Source organism: Sipha flava, unplaced genomic scaffold, assembly GCF_003268045.1.
Source record: "Sipha flava isolate LNK unplaced genomic scaffold, YSA_version1 48_pilon_pilon, whole genome shotgun sequence".
Classification (NCBI taxonomy): domain Eukaryota; kingdom Metazoa; phylum Arthropoda; class Insecta; order Hemiptera; family Aphididae; genus Sipha; species Sipha flava.
In genome coordinates this window covers 698,379-719,025 of record NW_020273306.1, presented here as the reverse complement: position 1 = coordinate 719,025, position 20,647 = coordinate 698,379, and the positions used below count along the sequence as shown (strand labels likewise).

General features: G+C 25.0%; 4 protein-coding genes and 1 non-coding gene across 8 annotated transcripts; 2 read left to right on the top strand and 3 right to left on the bottom strand.

Moving 5' to 3' along the window:
- The first annotated feature begins 1,528 nt into the window (after positions 1-1,528).
- LOC112690095 (solute carrier family 35 member F5) lies at positions 1,529-11,924 on the top strand. Of its 4 annotated transcripts, none has more exons than XM_025564016.1 (11): positions 1,530-1,639; positions 1,763-1,908; positions 2,109-2,246; positions 2,300-2,377; positions 4,484-4,600; positions 5,992-6,144; positions 10,346-10,528; positions 10,802-10,958; positions 11,042-11,201; positions 11,267-11,518; positions 11,605-11,922. In XM_025564016.1, exons 2-11 carry the CDS (start codon positions 1,819-1,821, stop codon positions 11,672-11,674), a joined length of 1,398 nt encoding a protein of 465 aa, XP_025419801.1. In that variant the 5' UTR covers positions 1,530-1,639; positions 1,763-1,818; the 3' UTR covers positions 11,675-11,922. The 4 variants fall into 4 exon arrangements, with proteins under 4 accessions (XP_025419803.1, XP_025419801.1, XP_025419802.1 ...); XM_025564017.1 differs by having other exon boundaries at positions 1,530-1,657; XM_025564018.1 differs by lacking the exon at positions 10,346-10,528 and having other exon boundaries at positions 1,529-1,639; positions 11,605-11,924.
- An 828-nt stretch (positions 11,925-12,752) lies between these two features.
- LOC112690077 (NADH dehydrogenase [ubiquinone] 1 beta subcomplex subunit 8, mitochondrial) lies at positions 12,753-13,568 on the bottom strand. Its single transcript, XM_025563992.1, has 3 exons — positions 13,496-13,568; positions 13,101-13,420; positions 12,753-13,033 (listed from the first exon to the last, which is right to left on the bottom strand). Exons 1-3 carry the CDS (start codon positions 13,516-13,518, stop codon positions 12,795-12,797), a joined length of 582 nt encoding a protein of 193 aa, XP_025419777.1. The 5' UTR covers positions 13,519-13,568; the 3' UTR covers positions 12,753-12,794.
- A 117-nt stretch (positions 13,569-13,685) lies between these two features.
- Positions 13,686-18,295, top strand: LOC112690075 (COP9 signalosome complex subunit 2). The gene is made up of 9 exons (XM_025563990.1): positions 13,686-13,894; positions 14,541-14,735; positions 15,547-15,672; positions 15,734-15,901; positions 17,179-17,353; positions 17,415-17,553; positions 17,614-17,804; positions 17,882-18,023; positions 18,107-18,295. Exons 1-9 carry the CDS (start codon positions 13,841-13,843, stop codon positions 18,249-18,251), a joined length of 1,335 nt encoding a protein of 444 aa, XP_025419775.1. The 5' UTR covers positions 13,686-13,840; the 3' UTR covers positions 18,252-18,295.
- Positions 18,296-18,326: 31 nt separating this feature from the next.
- LOC112690076 (iron-sulfur cluster co-chaperone protein HscB, mitochondrial) lies at positions 18,327-19,525 on the bottom strand. The gene is made up of 3 exons (XM_025563991.1): positions 18,869-19,525; positions 18,553-18,806; positions 18,327-18,478 (listed from the first exon to the last, which is right to left on the bottom strand). The coding sequence occupies exons 1-3, from the start codon at positions 19,256-19,258 to the stop codon at positions 18,367-18,369; spliced, it is 756 nt and encodes a 251-aa protein (XP_025419776.1). The 5' UTR covers positions 19,259-19,525; the 3' UTR covers positions 18,327-18,366.
- Positions 19,526-20,235: 710 nt separating this feature from the next.
- On the bottom strand, positions 20,236-20,354 carry LOC112690134. Its single transcript, XR_003149179.1, has one exon. It is a non-coding gene; the product is annotated as a 5S ribosomal RNA (ribosomal RNA).
- Positions 20,355-20,647: the final 293 nt, after the last annotated feature.

Here is a 20,647-nt window from a genome sequence, read left to right as displayed (position 1 = left end):
AGAATATTAATAGTGATTATAAACTTACTGGTAGACTATAATATTGTTGTCCAATAAATATAAATATAATAGGAAATCTGAGAACGTTTGAGTGGACACGTCACGGCTTTCCGTGACTAACCGCGGCTCGCGCCGAGAAATTTACAATCTGTTATTTAAAACAATAAGTAAATAATTTACAAGTTTATACATTTTTACAGAATATAAATAGTTTGTGGAGGAAATTGTTCACTAACACTAACACATCATAGGTAATATATATTTATGTTACCGGCAATATGGATAATCCAGGTATTTTGCAAAATGTTAATTTTTTTTAGGCAAAGTACAAAACATTTTATTATAGATATGTTATGTTACATTAAGATTCTTATAATTATTATACATTATTACTCATATTACAGACAAAATTTAATTTTTATGTATTATTACATTATAACTATTATATAAATATTTTACTTAAACTACTATTTACTTATTATAACATGTTGTAGAAAAGTGAAATTTTGAAGTGCACAAAATGTTATTTTTAAGGCAAATACACTTTTTATTTTGACATTTGAACTTACACATTTTAAAAATCCTTGGCCAATTCCTCTGGATTGAATTTTTATCAACTCATTTTACTGTTCATCATATAAAAAACTAGTATTAATGGCTAAATTTTTAAAAACATTTCGTAGTTTGTTGTAAAAATTTGACTATATATAAATCGTATGCATAGTTGCAACACCAAAACGAGACACGAAAATGACTAGAAAAATAACGATATTGTAATAAAATTATTAGTACGTTCAATATTGTACTTCTGAATAATTGTTATAGTAGTAAAATAATATTAATCTTTATTACGTTAAATCGTGTACGCACATTTATGATAGACGATAACTAAAGTTGTTGGTAGTAGGCAATGTCCAATTTTGTTTATTTTCATCATATTGTCTACTCCACATTTGGCATTATACATAATACCTAGGCAAAGATCGTATTATATATATTGCCGAGTGATTTTTGGCATTTTGCAAAATACCTGATTATCCATATTGCCAGTAACATTTATACCTATTTATAATTAATATATGGAACGTTGAGAATGATATAGGGACGATTCAGAGTTCCCCTGCACTTTTTGCCACTTTTAACCCAGTGTATGATTAATCTAAAAAATTAGTTGAGCATTTCAACAAACTTTTCGGCGAAATGTTAAAGGCAATGCTTAATAAGCTCTGTATATGGTAGGGTGACTGAGTCTAAGCTGTTTAATATTGTGAATAAAGATACGAGTAGTCCCATTTAACACAGTTCGAACAAGGAATTAAGATAATATTTTTGGATTTAATCTTACTACAATTAATATTTAAATTGAGGCAACTTTTTTTTTTACAATTGCTAGTGATTGAAAATGTAACGAGAGTGTTCCAAAATACCTAGATTATACATAATCTATATAATCTATATAGCTTTTTGACGTCGATAACATTGTATAGATAATGTTGCTGGTAAATAGTGATAACGAATTAACACATTTATTGTATAAAATGCACTACATACACATACACCACGATATGGTTCATGTTTATGAATACAATTTAAATAATAATAATGAAATTATATTTTTGATAATGATAAAAAAAACCATGTAATTTATTAATTTTGAGTAAATATTTATTTTAAACATTTTGCAGAAATGTGATAAATTAATGAGATAATTGAATTAGTTTTCATTGTATTTTTATTACTCTTTTTTTCTGTGTAATTATAGGAATATGGATAACCAGATAGAATTTTTATTGCCATAACGGTGGATAGCTGAAAAAAATGCACAATCTGTCCCAAAGACTGACACTTGGCTTATTGTTATTATTGTTGGCAGATATAATATGGATTGTATCATCAAAATTCACCAACGTATGTTGTCTTAGATTTTAATAACTATTACTATAGTTTTACTAAAAAATTGATTTAATGAATTAAGAGTATTTTAAACTAAGTGATACAAACTTAAATATTTTATTATTATATTATTATTATGCTAAACATTGAAACTAAATTGTATGAGTGTTGATGAAATTATTTTTTAATGTTTTTATTATGTTTTTAATTTTCAGTATGTTCCTTATAAAAATGACTACAAAAAGCCATTTTTTTTTGCCTATACCAAAGCTTCTATGTTTACTATTTACTTTCTGGTGTATATAATATTTAAAGAATTGAGAAAGCCTTGCGGAAATCAAACTAATTATATGGTAATTTTAGGTATTGATTAATTTATAATATTAATTATATTATATTATTTTAGTTTGTTAATTTTGATACTATTGATGAGGATGATGATGATGAAGATGATAATGTTTTCACTGATGAAACTGAAAGATTAGTAAGCATTTTAGTTCATTGTTAATAGATTTAAAAATATTTGTATATTTAACAAAATAAATGAATCAAAACTTTAATGTATTATAACTTACAAAAATATTAAAAAAATAGTATAATTGAAATTTTTAATAATAGTGCATTTTTTTAAAAAAGATATTTTTTGTTTTTACTGATAATAGTTATAATTATTAATTTTTAAAATACTCTTAGTTTACTAAATAGATATTATGCATTGTATACAAAATCTTAGGACCAACATATAAATAAAAATCAAATGATACTAAATATCTTCATATTGAGTTTCACTACCATCTACTAAATTTATATAAAAATAGTATTGATGCCAATGCTGGTATTTTAGTATTATTTTTTTAGTTGGCCCCCTAGACTTGAATAATCTCAAGATTTCATAAAATAAACTTGCACTAATAAATTGTACATTTGTATATCATTATTGTAGAATAAATATCATGTAAAAACGGGTCTGAGTGTATATTTCTTATGTTGTTTTTTGTATAACCTACTAAAAAAACATCTATATGTAAAGTCAATATAATATAAAATATGTATATAGTATATTGATAATCATAGGTGCAAATAGGTTGGTGCTTGTGGGGCTAAGCATCCTAATGTGAATTCAGTCCCCTGGATTTATTATCGTTTAATATTGTATACATTTATTATTTTATATGATTGTGATTTTTTTAATTTAATTAAGCTTTTATCTTGTTACATTACAGCTCTTAGTAATTATAACTAATGACTATAATTTAATGATTATTTTGGATCATTTAAAGGTATTAGAACAAAGTCTCAACTTATAATGTTTGGTTAAAAATGGTAATTCTGAAGCCCCTTTCTCATTGAAATTCCCTATTTGCACCTATGCTGATAATCTTATTTTCTGAAGTTATTACTCTAATGTATAATGTATTATATAGCCAAATAATTTATATCCTAGTATCAAAAAACAAAAAAAATTAAATACTTATTTTACTTACAATTTTTTTAATAACATTTCTTCATACTAATATTATCAGAAGAATAAGCTGTTACTATTTGTGAAAAGTTTAATTCAACCATGAAAAAACCTAGAAAAATTAAGTTCTTTAAATGTTCGACTCAATTTAATATTAAGTTTACAATATTTATGATTAATTGAATCAAACTTTGTAGATACAGTACTGATTTGATATTACAGAACTTATATTTTGAATTGTACTATCTAAACTCTAAAATATAATTGTAAGTAAGAACCCTAAAGATCTTTATGTATAGCCTTTTTTTTTTTATAAAAATATACTTAAATGCATACAATAAAATACAATCAATACAATTAAATTGAAAAAAATATATTTATAGCTTTGGAATTAGTAAAATTACCAAACTTGTAATTGATATCTTATGTTTTTGCACATTTAGTTTGATATTTAAATTGCTTCTATTAATTTGTCCAAATTTAATTTACATTGACCAGCTAACAAAACAAGGAGTCTAATTTGAAAAATTTCTTTAGATGTATACATATAGTAATATTATAAAGCGGAAAGTATGAATATTCCTAACATAGAAGTCATTGGTACATTGTACAAATCCAAATGAAAAAAGTTAAAAAGATAATAAAACTCAAAATTGTATTAATATAAACTAAGGAAAGATTAGATTTTCTATATTGTTTAGAATAGTGACTCATATACATCAAGATTTTGGATCTTTATCATATCAATATTTAACATCATTCCTTGTTTTTACTTTTTTTATTTATATCTAATGGAAAATTGACTGGGAAATAAAAAAAAAAATTTTAAGGTTCAGAAAAAAAACACCATCATTTTTTTGAAACTCACAAATATGATTTAACATATTTTAACTTTTTACCTTAAAGATAGTTTTATTTAATTAGTATTTACTATTTAAAAGTATTTCCCATTAATAGTCAAATGTTAAGTACTTAAAGCTGTGATAAATTCATATATATAATTAAAGATATCAATATATATATAATTCTTTTATGTAAAAAAAGTTTTCAAAATTAACTTTTTCAATAAACTGAAAAAAATGTTCATTATTATTAATCTACAATTATATATATTTAATTTTTATATAGAGCTCAGTCAGTTATGTTCCCATCAAAAATCCTAGTATGACCTCTGGTACAGAAAGTGATGATTCAGGAACTGCAAAGTCAAATAACAAAGTAGTTCGATTTAACAAAGTTGCTGAGGTAATACATATTTTATTTATGTTAAAAATAACTTTATTTATTAAAATACATTTTAAAAGGACCAAACTCCTAGGTCAAGGAAGACTCCATGGTTGGGATGAGTAAATGGGTAAACTACTGTAATAATCTTTTAAACTAAAAATATCACGAAAAAAAGTGAAAGAGTAAAAGAAATCGGGTGGAAATCAGTTTATATTTTTAAAGATGGTTGATATAGTTAGTGTATTTTTCCAAAATTTAAATATTTTTTGTGAAAATGTAAGGATCATTAAAACTTAAAAAATTCCTCTTAAATTTGGAAAAATCGATAATTTCAAGTGACTTTCTTTATTTACTACACAAGTTTGATTAAAAAATTTTTTGAAACTATGAAATGTCTTTAACTAATAAATAATTAATATCTTTTATTGGAAATTCATTGAAATATCCAATTTTCTTTAACATTTAATTTTGTAATGCTTATTAATGATTTTTGAAACTTTACTGAATTTTTTTTTTATACTAGTCTAAATAAATACATTTTATATCCAATTTTAAGCCTTGAGAATAAAAATTATAAATTTTTGCCTAAAAAAATAATTACGGATTTTCATGATATTTATTATTTTGTCAAAATGTAATATTCAAACGTTCTTAAATTTATTATTTTAATTAAGGTAATTTTTTTTTCCATTGGTCAGTAATAAATATGCAAGTGGAACTTTGTATTATATTTTCAGGACTTCTTGTCAAACCAAAATTATTGAATAGATTTTTTTTTAAAAACTAAGTAAACATGAAAATTAAAATTAACTATAAATATATCAAAATATCATTTAGAAATTATATTATTCAAAGCAATAAAAGCATTCAGGAAACATTTCAAGTCTCTGTAATTATAATTTTTGAGTTTGATGAAAACAAAAATTTAATTTTGTTGAAAAACCAATATGCCATAATTGTTTATGTTTTTTAACAAATTTTCATTAGTTTATTACAAATAATATGAAAACTCTTGAGAATTCGTCAAATGACCCCTCTTCAAATAATAACTATACAATATTTCCTGTCAGAAATCTTTATAAATATATATATATATATATATATGATTGTAATAATCAGAGAAAAATCATTCTAGTCAAAATTTTGTAAATAGATACTTAAAAAAACACAAATCATGTTAAAACCAATAAATTTTTTAATTCATTCGGAATCTAAAATATCAAAATTTTATTTTAAAGCATTAATTGCAAAAAAATTAAATAGCTTCTATAAAATAGTTTATAACATAATTCAATATTATTTCAGATGTATTTCATTGGGATTAAAAATCAATATGAAGTTATTATACGCTTTTATTGTTAGATTCTATATAAGAATAGCATCTAAACTATATTTATTTATTATTTTAGGTAAGACATTTGTCTGAAACAGAAGCTAAAGAAGCATTAATGGCTCGTTTATCATATTCAGCTACATTAAGGGCAAGAGAAATTTGTCGTTTATCAAGACAGCTACTTAATCTTCATCAAACAGCAAAACTAGCTTTTACAGTTGCACCACTTGTAAGTATTAGTAGAAATATGTAAATATTTACAAAGTTATGGTATAAACTTAATTCAGAAGTCAAGTCATTTAATCTTTGCTATTTAAGTGCTTAAATTAAAATACAATGAAACTAGAATAATACTATAATTAATAATAATAATAATAGCTTTGCTAATTAAAGTAATTTATGTGTTGTATTATGCCATTTATATATTTAATGGAATTTTATTTTATTTTACAAATAAAATATTTTAAAAATAAAAATTTAAAGTTACAATAAAACTAAATCAAATATTTTTTTTTACATTTTTCATATAAAAGGTATAATTATCTTTTACATTTTTAATTATTTATATTTTATACATCTGCATTTAAATTATAATTATGTAGATAGTACTCTTGCTGTTCTTTATTTTTATGTATAATTTATATTAAATTAAAATTATTCATATGTATTTATGGTATTAGAATTTAAGTTGACCAAAATTAACTTTGGAATGAGAAGCTCTCCTAATACCATAGACACTAGTTCCCAGGATTTTTAAAAAAAAGAACACAATTTAAAAATGTAAGATAGAGGCTATTATTATCATTATCGGATTTCTTAGTATCCGGCATAACTTTATAGCCATCAAAAAAACCAAAATGATTTTGTATTCTCATACAATTTGAAAACGTATTTAACTTAAATAATTTAATCATTATTTAGAAATTAGTATATACTATGCATGATGCTAGGGGCGTATACAAGGGGGGTGTGGGGATAGACCCCCATAGGTCTTTTTAAAATTGTATAAAATAGTGTTCTTAATGTAAGGAAATTATAAGGAAACAAAAAAATATTGCAAGGATTTATTGTTAACAGTGATAGATTAACAAATTCGCCGCATGGGGGCAGATTTTAATTTCTCCCTTTAACCCACTCCACAAACCAATATATATATATATATGTATAGTACATGTAATATGTATATGTATGTATGTATACATACAACAAGTAATAACATAGTTAAGATTGTTTAATTAATTTATATTTATTAATATCACAGGCAGGTTTAAGGGGATGGCTAAGGGGGCACTAGTTCCCCCCTTGGGACTAAGCTATCTATTTTACAAAGCAAAGTATTATTATATATTAATAATTATAATAAAATATCGTCATTGGCCATTGATGAATATGGTACCTATTTTATATATTTTTTTTATAAATAAATAGCTCAATTTCGTTGTTAATTATATGTATTTACCTATATTTTGAAATGGTTTCAGATTAAAATTGATACCTACAATGTAACTATTTAAACTTTGTCATTATTTTGAAAAAAATGACTTACTTATGAGGGACTCAAAAACATATTCTGTAATTTAAAATTTTATATAGATTTAACAAACCAATTAACTCAATTCTTAAACCCCCATTAGCCCCTCCCTTGGTTAGTGATAAAACCCGCTCCTGGTAAACATATTGTAACACAAGTAGTTTTTAAATTTATAAACCTTATTAAGTACTAAATATAAACATTTTAATACAAATATATTCAATATAAAACATTTACAACTATTTTTTAGCTTTCTATGCAGTAAACTCTTTAATAATATCATTCCAACCTATACTTTTTAGGAAAATATTTGCAATAGATATTAGAAATAACTATGACATATTTTCATTAGATAATTATATTTTCTGGTAATTCTTGACCCTTTTTAAAACTGAGAAGAATCTTTTTCCACTAGCATTTAAACATGGAATAAATATAAAAAGTTTTAAAGCTATTTCCACAATAGGAAATGATTCGATTAACTTTGATACTGTTAATACTTCAAGAAAACTGTGCATAGATAATTTTTCATCTTCTGAAAAATACTTCATTATTATTTTATATTCTATAATCTCATTCTCAAGTTCCGGTTATAAACACTATGAATATTTGCTTTGATTTTTCTCATAAAATATCATCGTCAATTTCTTCCACATTAAAAAAAACTCAAACAATTAATTTGTATGCGCTATCCACTCATATTGATTGAAAATAAAATATTAGGCACGTTTGTTTTCCAGTCAATCGTGATTCGTGAATCGAACTCGACAACAACGATAACTATGGCCATGAGACGAGAGAGAGAGAGAGAGATAACAAAAACAATTGGTTGGTAGTGTGTAAATAAATTATTTGAAACTATTAATATCAAATTTAATAATCTGATGGTTATAAAATATAATACACACATAGAGATATATAATAAATACAATAAACACAATTTTATGCCAGTGTAACGAAAATAAAAATGCATAGGTCCGAGCGCTAAATAATATTAATATGGTTTTACCCTTAGTATGCTAAGTGCCAGAAAAAAAACAGACGAAATAACTCAGCGGTTTAATATAATATAAAATAACTATTACAATTATAATAATTATAATATATATATTATATTATAATATTATATAATTGTTATTAATATTTTTCAATAATAAATTAATAATTTTTCCTAAAAACTAGTATATACATTAGAAAATTTCAAAACTTTTGTTGACGTCATCAAAAAATTGTCGCCCTATAATTTTTCTGCTCGGGGCAGCTGTTTCCCCCCTCCCCCGTTAATCCGGAACTGATTGTATATTATTATTTTGACACATTCATTATATATATATATATTATTACAGTAAAACCTCGATAAGACGAAATCGCTTGGGACCATGATATTTTTCCGTCTTAATGGGGTTAGTTAATTGTATGTAATTTGAAACGGGACCAAAAAAAATGTTCCGTTATACCGAGGTTTCTGCTTTACCGAAATTCCGTCTTATCGAGGTTTTACTGTATTTATTATTTAAATATGCAGATACTTAGGTTTAGAAATTTTCCTTTCATAATGATTTGTTTGCAACTGATCCCCCCCTCATACAAAAGTTATGTATACGCATAATACACTGCATGATGCACCCTCTTTACGAAATTCCTGGGGTTGCCTATGACCACAGGAAGTGGTTAAAGTATATATTGAAATAAATTCTTTAGAATAAGGGTTGTGAATGTGGTGTGAAAGAGGAAGGGAATCAATATTTTATTAGTTCTACAAAAAAAAAAAAAAAAATGTAAAATAAATTAAAAAAGTTGATGTTAGTGATACATACACATCTAGAGTATCAGACAAGGCTCATAGGTCGGAAAAAATTATTTTTTAGGCTGTTTCATTAACAAAATCGTCAATCACTTTATTTATATTAAAATATTGAGTACTTTTGCATTCAATATTTAGAATACTTTTATTTCTAAGTCTCATTTCCAATGAAGTTTCTTAACCTGTTGTTGGTATCGCTATGCAACATTCCGCCATTGGTATTGGGTGAGCTCACATTGTTGTTTTTTCATTATTATTTATTATTTAATAAACATAGAATATTGAAACCATCACTATCTTATTTATATTTTAATCTTTTATAAAAAATGTTCTTACAATCTTTCTTAATTATAAATATTTTAAACAATAAAAATTAATTTATAGTTTTTTATACATAATAATATAATAATATAACAATTATTATTCATACAGGTAAATGTGAGACTATTAGGCTGCTTAGTGCATATTTTATTATTAGACAATGAATCAAAAAACCATTTAATTATGCTATCTTTGTCTATCCTTTAGTAATACGATGGTTCTAATAAAACTTTGACTTTTTGAACGAGATTGTGGAATAATTATAGATCTATTACTATTACCTCTATTTAATTCAGAAAAATCATCGTCAATGTTATATTCATTTTCAATATGTTTATTAGCATAGTTAACATAATCAGGATCGGGATCAATTTCATTGAAATCTTCTAAACAATTAATTTCTTCGTAAATTAGCTCCATTTAAGCACAAATCAAGCCCTATTAGGGTTTCTATACACTCTCGGGCAACTCATAAGTTGCAACACTGATTAACGACATTCAAAGCAAAACAAATAATATTGAGTCCACTCTCAACATGTATCAAAAGTGCTAGGTAACAAAGAACAATATCAAATTATTTTTATATTGGTAAAAAATAAATATCTAAATTGGTAACAATTTTGGAGTTATTACATTTTTTTCTTATTTTGTTCTTTTATAAATAATTGTAAATATACAATTAAATTATTAGTTATAAATTTATAATATTTTATTAATATTATTATATTATTAAATATTAATATTAATATTAATATTTGATTATTTTGTTTACAGTGGGGTGTTGCTAATTTATTACATCAAGTTTCTATGGTTTACATGGAACATACTCTTGTGTCTGTTGTTATGTCGACAACTAGCTTTTTCACTCTTCTGCTATCTCTATTTTTTGTTACACCTTCTACAGATCGCTTTACGGTTGCTAAACTAATAACTGTATTATTCAGCATAACTGGAAACGTGTGTACTAATTTTTAAATAATATTATAGTTTGATTAAAATGTATTGTATATTTTATTTATTAAATTATTTTAATTTTACATTCTATCATGAAATGTAGTAAATTATTTTAATTTTAATTTGTATCATGAAATGGAGTAAAATTATTAGTAAATTAAAAATATTAATCATTTATCATGTTCTTGATAAAAAATTATATTTTAAACAAACTAAATTATTTAAACTTTCTTTAAAATTAATAAAATATTTTATTCAATACTTTTATACTTACAGGTTATAATTACTTTACCAGATTCTCATTTTAGTTTTAGTGAAATAAACATTGGATTTGCCTTATCTTTATGTAGTGCTGTTTTTTATGCACTAAATATTGTTACTCTACGGTCTTGGGTGGATCATGAAGATAAATTAGATATTATATTATACTTTGGTAACATTTTCTAATTTTAATTTGTTATCAAAAAATTAATTATTTTTAATCAACCTTTTATTTAGTAATTTAATTATTTATAGGTCTTATTGGTCTATTTAATGTTCTGATGTTCTGGCCATTGTTTATTTTTCTTCATTATTTTGAACTTGAAACCTTTGAGTGGCCCAACAAACAACAAGCAATGTCATTAATAATTAATGGAGTTGTAAAAGCAACATTGCCTGAAGTCATATGGTTATGGTAAAAACATGTTATACTTATATATTAAGTTATATTTATTAACATTTTATTTTATTTTACGATAGGGGGTGTTTATTGACATCATCAATTATAGCAACAATGTCTATAGGATTAACTATTCCAATGTCAATAATTTTGCGTGGCATCTCCAGTCAAAACATATCTGATCACGAGCGATTTTCGTTACCATCATTTTATTTAGGTTTAGTTCCTACAACAGTCTCTTATTTTTTCCTTATTTGGTTAACACATCAGTATAATTATAATCAAAATGAATACAATTGCCTAAGTCATTGCCAGAGAAAAAAATTAATTAGGTGAATTAAAAAAAAATTTGTTTATACAATATATAATTATTTTTATTAATGTTGTTTTTTGTTTTTTCTATAAAATATATAAACAGGCTTAGAGATGGTGATGCTGAACAAGCAGAATCTCTTATACAAATTCATGAAACTGACAAAGAAGTGTGATATAATTTATTTAGAAAATCAAGTTACTCACTAGGACTACTCTTAGCATTTTTACCTCTTTTTGTGCAATGTATTTTTAGACAATATAAATATTATTTACTAAATTTTACATAATACATGTAACCAGAATTTAAAATTAACAAAATAAATTCAACACATTTTTACTATAACTGCTTGAAATTTAAATATTAAATTATGCTGTAGATAAGTATCATCTTATGATATTTATGCAATCAACAAATTATAAATTCGTATTTTAATATATTTTCTTTTAACTGGATTAAAAGTTTTATTGTAATCATAGTTTATAATAATTATAACACTTATTATGTTACTATATAATGAACATTTTTTGTTTAATCTGTGTTATTACTTATATTTAATTTATTTAAAACTTATTTATATTTATTTGATTAAATTTTAATATAATTTATTACCATATTTTTGATCTTAACCATTTTATTTTATTTATTTCCTTCCATTTATTTTTTCCTCTTATCTTCTATTGTATAGAAGGTTTTATATTTATATTTATATTTATAATATGAGTAATGAATAGTTATAAATATTCATAGATTAATGATTAGTGAGTTCTTGTTTGTTATTTTATCTGTTTTAATTTATTATTAAATTTAATCTTCTAATACAAAAATGACAACTGATTTAGTAACACTTTTAATTAAATGTATGTCAAATATTTTAATCCTGTAGAGATATTTTGGAGATTGAATAGATCATTAGGTACTTTAACTCAGTAATAATTAAAAATATAAATAACATAATTTAAGAAATAATTCTTTATTCTAACCTCTACGGGTATATTTAAAATAAGATTTTAATTAAAATTAATATAGGCAATGTAACATTATTAAAGGTATTCCTGTAGAATGCTTCGATAAAAAATTATATTGTACTAATAATAATAATAATAATAATAATATTCTTTTCAGAAGATACTGAAAAACTATACATTTTTCTTAAGTAATTTAAATTTTATTATATTTTTTTAACAATATTGATTCAGTGCATATTTTTTTCCTTTTCAAGTAAAACAAAATCAAAAATGTTTTTAAATAAAATAAGCTACAATATAATGTATATCAAACAACAATCATACTATTCAAAAATATTTGTCTGAATAAGTATAATATTTCACTCCTTCTTGAGGCCATTGTTTAGGCATATATGGCCTATATGTTTTACACCAGTAATCTCCTGTAAGCATCAATCCACCTAGTCCAAAAACAGTACCAAACAATGCCAATAATTTTTGCCAGGCAGGAAATCTAGCATTTTCATCAGCATTTGGGTTAGCTTTGTCCGAACCCCATTTGTCAGAATTTACATGCATTATTTCACCTGTGGGATAGAAAGAACATAATTATCAAGACATGACATTGAAATCACGTAATTATTATTTTCTTACCAAAGTTCCTGTTATGTTCGGCACAGTCCCATGGATAATATTCACTTTTGTGGTCCTGTCCAATGTCCGGCAACTTTGGATAGTCTCCATAACCCAAACCATCATCTGGGTATGGCTCATATTCTTCGGGTAACAGACCATATTTCTTAGCAGCAGCTAAACGCTCTTCTTCAGTTTTCGGATATGGACCAGGCTTCCAAGGCTCGTGGGAAACCACATTTCTACTAGACACCGTATAGATGGCCTTAGTCCTAACCATTCCGTTGATGAAACGGGGTAACGCCATACTAAAAAGAAACAGTAAACACCAATTCACCAAACTAGAAATTTTAAACAATTAAATGTTAGAAGTCAATCAATCGCAAGAAGCAAATAGATTTATGAATAATGTATACTTTATATCTATATTCCATAACATATGAGATGGGATGTTTGATAGAGAAGAAAATAATCATGTCGAGATAAAATATCATTTGATAACGTCAAAGGACGTAAATTAACCCCGGTCCAAGAATGGTGTAGTTTGGTTAATACCTGTGATTACTGTAGATAACCCAAGTTTTTTATAAATTTGACGATCATGAATATAGCAATGTTTATAGTAATAGAATTATTATTATAACGCGATAAATGATAACGAATTGTTGGACGTGATCATGTCAATAATTGTAAAATTAAGATAAAAACCAGTAGTTATAATTAAAATTGTTATGTTAATTCGGTGTAATTGAAAAATCAAAATGTCCGATACAGAAGATGTATACATGTGCGAAGATGATGAAGATTATGGTCTTGTAAGTATTTTTTTACATCATACCATGACTATGTGAAATATATTATCCTCTCAATTTTATACAAAATGTTTAATAAGTAATATTTTATAAATAATTGTCTCAGAAACTCAAACGATTCTCAATATTTCTGATAGTCGTTTCAATAAAAAATTATTTACTACTTAGCTTTTGATGTTAGCTTAAAGTAGTACTCTGCATTATGTATAAACATATTCTATAATGTATAGTAATACTTTTTAATCTGTGGTTATACATACTACATTGTCATCAGGACCAATTTAAAGTTATACTTGTGATGGTTTTTGGTTATTAGAATTGATAGCTTGTTACCAATTTATGCAAACTTAAAAGGAAGAAAGCATTAACTATTTTTTTTTTTTTTTTTTATTGTCCATGAGTTGACATTTAAAATATGTTTTGACAATTAAAGAACCACAAGCTTTATAGCCTTTTTTTTTCCAACTCTATATGTCAGATATTTTGTATAAAGTACATTTTTAATTAACTATTATTTAATTATTTTGTGGTAGGGTAATGCATTTTATTTCTCTTACTGCTTTATAATTGTTTAGTATTTACTTGATACCCTGTATACTTTAAGTACGTGTAAGAATTGTATTAATTGTTTATAATATGTTATGAATAGGAATATTCAGAAGACAGTAATTCTGAACCTGATGTGGATTTAGAAAACCAATATTACAATTCAAAATCACTAAAAGAAAAGGATCCTAATGCTTCTTTATTGTCATTTCAAAAAGTATTAGATCTTGAAGCTGGAGAAAAAGGAGAATGGGGCTTTAAAGCTTTAAAACAAATGATTAAAATCAATTTCCGTCTTGTAAGTTAAAAAAAAAATCTTAAAGGATTAATTTTCTTTAACCTTGTAATTGCAACTATCAGCTGTATTTGACTGATGATATTCAGTATTATTTTCTCTAAAATATTCCAGTTCCATTAGAATATTTCAATTAGAATCTATCTTTACGTCATATAGTTTTTGTTTTTATACAATTTGTTATGTTCTTATAAAATTATAATTATTCAGTACCCACTAACTAAAAGTTTTAAATCGCAATGAGTATTTTTATAAATAAATATGTTGTTTGTGATTTAAATCGTTATTCTTTTAATATTTAAATAATCATTTTCTTAATGTAAATTAATATAAATATAATTTAAATTTTCTTGTGTGTTTTATATATTTCTCTTATATAATCGATTTTGAAATATGTTTTAATAATCTGAAGCCCAAATAAAGTTTATTTTACTAAAATTAATCCAAAATTTAAATTCTTTATTTATAACTCTAAATATTGTCTTAAATGTTTTATGTTATTTAATTCAATTTTTTTGCTACCTTTTATTTAACTTTATTATGTATACTGAATTAACTAATTGTGTATTAATCATCTATGTACTCTATGTTCACCAGGTGTCTATATATAAATATAAAAAAAATCTGAAAACTGAAACTTCTCCCTTTATAGAGTATATATTTAAAGAAGATAATATTTAACATAACTGATATTAAGTTTATAAAAATTATTGATTTTATAATTGTTTATTTACTTTTTATTAAGTCAACTTTTTAAAATGTAATCAACTCTTTTATTTGCATATATTTTATTATATTTTCTCATTTTATTTAGAACAACTTTGATGAAATGATGAATCGTTATAAACAGTTGTTAACTTATATTAAAACTGCAGTTACTCGAAATCATAGTGAAAAGTCTATAAATTCTATTTTGGATTATATATCTACTTCAAAGAATGTAAGTTAAATTTACTTAATGGTTTTATCTGTAAAACTAATATTTGAAATGTTTATTTCAGATGGATTTGTTGCAAAATTTCTATGAAACAACATTAGATGCTTTGAAAGATGCCAAGAATGATAGACTTTGGTTTAAAACTAACACAAAGTTGGGTAAATTGTATTTTGATTTGGCCGATTACAATAAATTGACAAAAATTCTGAAACAATTGCATGCTTCTTGTCAAGTAAGATATAACTATTAATCTTATTTAAAATATGTTGATTTTAAATACAGTTGAGTCGCGATAACTCAAAGTTGAAAAGGGATAAAAATTCACTGCGAGATATCTAACTAATTTATTGTGGAAGAATTTTCTAGGGGAATAAAACACAATTTGAGCTGTCAAGTTTTTCGAGTTATTGCAACTCTATTGTTCTTAGTTACTATATTGTATCAGGGGTGGCTCCAAGGGTGCCCTAGGGGCCGTTGCCCCCTCCCAAGCCCGTACAGTATTTATAAAAAAAATATATATTTTTAACAAAAAATGCATATTATAATATGTACTATCATATGACAGGCACACGTATGTAGATAGGGCCAAAGAGGTATGACGGTTGAAAGGAATTTCTTCACACTTCGGAGACTAAAAACCTGGCTCCGTTCAATGATGACTGAAGATGGACTATCAGCATCATGTCTAATTAATGTATATCATAAAGTAGATATTCTAGATCAAATAGATCATATTATTGATATTCTTACCAATTTTAAAAATAGATCTGAATTTGTGTTGTAAAAATTAGTGTTTTATTTTTGTTATAAGATTTTGTAAAATTATAACTTCCCCCCCCCCTCCTAACCAAAGCTCTGGAGCCAATCCTGTATTGTATATGTAATTAAATTTTTTAAATATATTTAAAAAGTTAAATGTTACTGAATATTAATTGTAGGTTCTGTGTTCTTTAATTATAATAAGTTTTATTCTTTAGTGATACATATCATCATGGTTTGATTTATTAAATGATCATTAATTTATAAATAGATTTTAGTAAATGGTAAATACTAGTATTTATAATCAATGATGGTATTTTTCAGAAATATCATTAGTTTTAATCTGTATTATCATTAATGGATAATCAGTACCTTGTATTTCAAAAAAAATTAATTTATATTGCAATGTATACATCTAAAAATTAGGAAAAATAATGCATATTTTGATAAAATTATATCTTATTGTTACTTAATTTTTTGATGATTAGAGTCTAAATAGTAATTTTGTTGTAACTCTGGTTTTCAGATAAATAAAAATCTAAAATTTTACTAATCAAATATTATTAATAGTATTACACTACGAATAAGTCGTATCTCAAGAATAAATAAAAAATAAACATATGTCAATAAAATTATATTTTATAAATAAATTTTTTTGAGATATAAAGTATTGATCGTATATTGACATTATGAGAATCAGTTAAATATTTAGTATAATTATTTTGATTAATCATACAATTATGTTTCCAGACTGATAATGGGGAAGATGATCTTAAAAAGGGTACTCAATTGTTGGAAATTTATGCTCTGGAAATACAAATGTATACAGCACAAAAGAACAACAAAAAATTAAAAGAATTGTATGAACAATCACTTCATATTAAATCAGCTATCCCACATCCTCTAATTATGGGTGTTATCCGAGGTACATTGAATTTGAATTATTAACTGATATTCTTTATCCTCTTATACTATTCATTTTACAGAATGTGGTGGTAAGATGCACTTGGAAGAAGGTCATTTTTCTAAAGCTCATACTGATTTTTTTGAAGCTTTTAAAAATTATGATGAATCTGGAAGTCCTCGGCGTACAACCTGTTTAAAATACTTAGTTTTGGCAAATATGTAATAATTTCCAAATTTCTATTATAATAATTATCATTTATAATTGTTTTAATATTTAAGGTTGATGAAATCTGGTATTAATCCATTTGATTCTCAAGAGGCTAAACCATATAAAAATGATCCAGAAATATTGGCTATGACAAACTTAGTCCAAGCTTATCAGAATGATGATATTAATGAATTTGAAACTATTTTAAAAAATCATCGTAAAAACATTATGGATGATCCATTCATCAGAGAACATATTGAAGGTAACTTGGTTAATATTTTATCAATATAAACATTTTTGTATTTATTTTTTTTGGTTTTAATATACTTTAATTTGCAGCTTTATTAAGTAATATTCGAACTCAAGTATTAATAAAATTAATTAGACCATATACTCGGGTTCATATACCATTCATTGCCAAAGAGCTCAATATTGAAGAGAGTGATGTAGAAAGTCTTTTGGTTACATGCATCTTAGACGAGTCAGTATTATATTACTTAAATATCTATTGTTTTTTAGGTATAGATTTTATATTTAATATAATTTAAATGTATCATATTTTAGAACTATTAAAGGCCGCATTGATCAAACAAATCAAGTGTTGACTTTAACACTAGTTGATTCAGCAACAAACCGTTATTCAGCTATTGATAAATGGACTAATCAGTTAGCTACTCTCAATTTATCAATTTCACAAAAAATATTTTAAAAATATTAATGTGTACAATTCTTTATATATTATGTATTGTCAGACTTTTTACTTATAAAAAAAAATATATTAAAATTAACAGTTTAAAATTTGGGTATTATCATTTATTAGTTTATTACATATCTAGTTCTTTAATTTTGTCTAACATTGTAGTAAAGTACTTGGCTTTGGATAATAATATCTTTGCTCGACTTAAATTTTTTTCGCTGAAAGCTCTTGATAGTTCCCTAATCAACAAACATTTATTGTTATAATTAATGATGTTATATTTTTATCCTGATATGATAAATTATCAACTAACTTGTATAAATTCAATAAAACTACATCTACATCTTTTTTTATGTTTTCAAGGGATTCCTTTGAATCTGCCTCTTCAACTTTTTCATTCCACTCCATTATTTCACTTAAAAAACTGTTATCCATAGTTACTGAAGTTTCTTCAATACTTAGGCCATGTATATTCAATATATAAAGACCTCTAAGAAATGGATTCATCAAAGTTGTATAAGCTTTGTTCAATAATGAAGAAAATGATTCTGACAGTACTTTTTCTTCCTAGAACATATTATTGTTTACATTAAAACACAGCCAAATGTATTGGAATTATAAAAAGTCACTTCTGTTTTGTTTGAGAATCTATCGGGATGCATGAGATTTTGTAGTTGTCTGAAGTTAGAAGTCAACTGTTCAGTATCAATATCGTATTGATTGTCAATATTGAAAAGCTCAAAATAGTTGAAGTTCTGCTGTTCATTTGATTGAATCAAAGTGCATGTCTTACAAAACAAACTGGGTTTGGTATCAGAGACTGTTTGACAATTCCAACATTTGAACTCGGTAAAAGTTGTATTAGAATAATATTTTAACTTGGGGAATCGGGCGTTGGCTGCATGAATATACATCCCGGTTTCCGATGGTTGTCCAGTGATCGAATTAATGTAGTTACGTGACGGTCGTAACACTCTGTCTACAAAAATGGTCGAACGCCAATTACGTAACACAAACATTTTCAGACTGAACAATGAAATCAACACGCATCCGACTAACTTTTGATGTTTAATGGTAGATGGTAAGAAATCGTTTCACCGACGTTATCGCGATTATATAGTAAAACACTAAATACATTGATTTATAGTATTTGGTATAATTTAATCGTGCGATGGAAAACAAATAAAAAGGTAATGTTCAAAGATAAACCACAATTGTATATATTAATTTTTAATATGTACATCTGTGAAGTAAATCGACTAGTCCATTCATTACTTATCACTCTCTGATAACGTGATAACCGCCGTACTACATACCATAGACTATGATAGTATCACTAGTTAAAAGTAGTAATAGTATTATCTTAGTCCGTTCTGCATATTATGTATTTGCATAGTGGTGTATATAGGGAAGGGGGGTAATTAGTGGGAATAAATTGAATTTTTAGTGATTTAAGGCTAAAACTTTTCATTTTAAATCCAGATATTGATTCTCTCGTGGAAGACAATCCAAAATTACATTAAATTGTTTTACTCATAAGTAATCTGGTTCAATGAGGTTTTTTTTTTTTTAAACAATTGTTTTTTAATAAATACATTATAATAACTGCCATATTTGAACATTATACATGTATAAATATTGGTGGACCTAAAAGATTTTCTACGAAATTGGTGGTCCGCACTACTAAAAAGATGGGAATCGCTGTTCAAAAACATTCGGCCGCTACATGTGCAACGAATTCCGCAGGATTATATTTTATGTAAATACGTACCGAGAAAAAACGAAAACTAATAAAAAAAAATAAACAGTGCTTTAACTGTACAAGAACAATTATATATTTACTAATAGTACTAAATATTAATGTACGTATTATTTTGTAGTGTTTTATGTTTATCATTTTTATTTTCACTCGTGTGTACTCTCTAGATTAAAAAAAGTACTTGACTATTTTATATTCATAAATTAATAATAATAATAGCTGACTGAACTAAAAAAATGCCAACGGCACGCAGTGTTCCCAAGCGGTCACCCATCCAAGTACTAACTACGCCCGACGTTGCTTAACTTCAGTGATCGGACGAGAACTGGTGTATTCAACGTGGTATGGTCGTTGGCGAAAATGTGTTGAAAAATAATATTATTTATCTAAAGTTGTAAATTTTCTGTTAAATTATTTTTTATTTATAGTCGAATGTTTACGAAAATCTATTGTCCATGATTATAAAGTTGGTATATTTCTACTGTACGAGGCACCTTTTTTTTTTTTCTTCTTCTTCTTCTTCTTCTTAATCCATGTAGCGAAGTACGCTGAAAATGATGGTCAAGTCAGAATCTGGCGCTCGGACATGTTTTTAAATTATGGCACTTTAAAACTAGTAAATATTATATTTAATTAAGTTAGAAAGTAA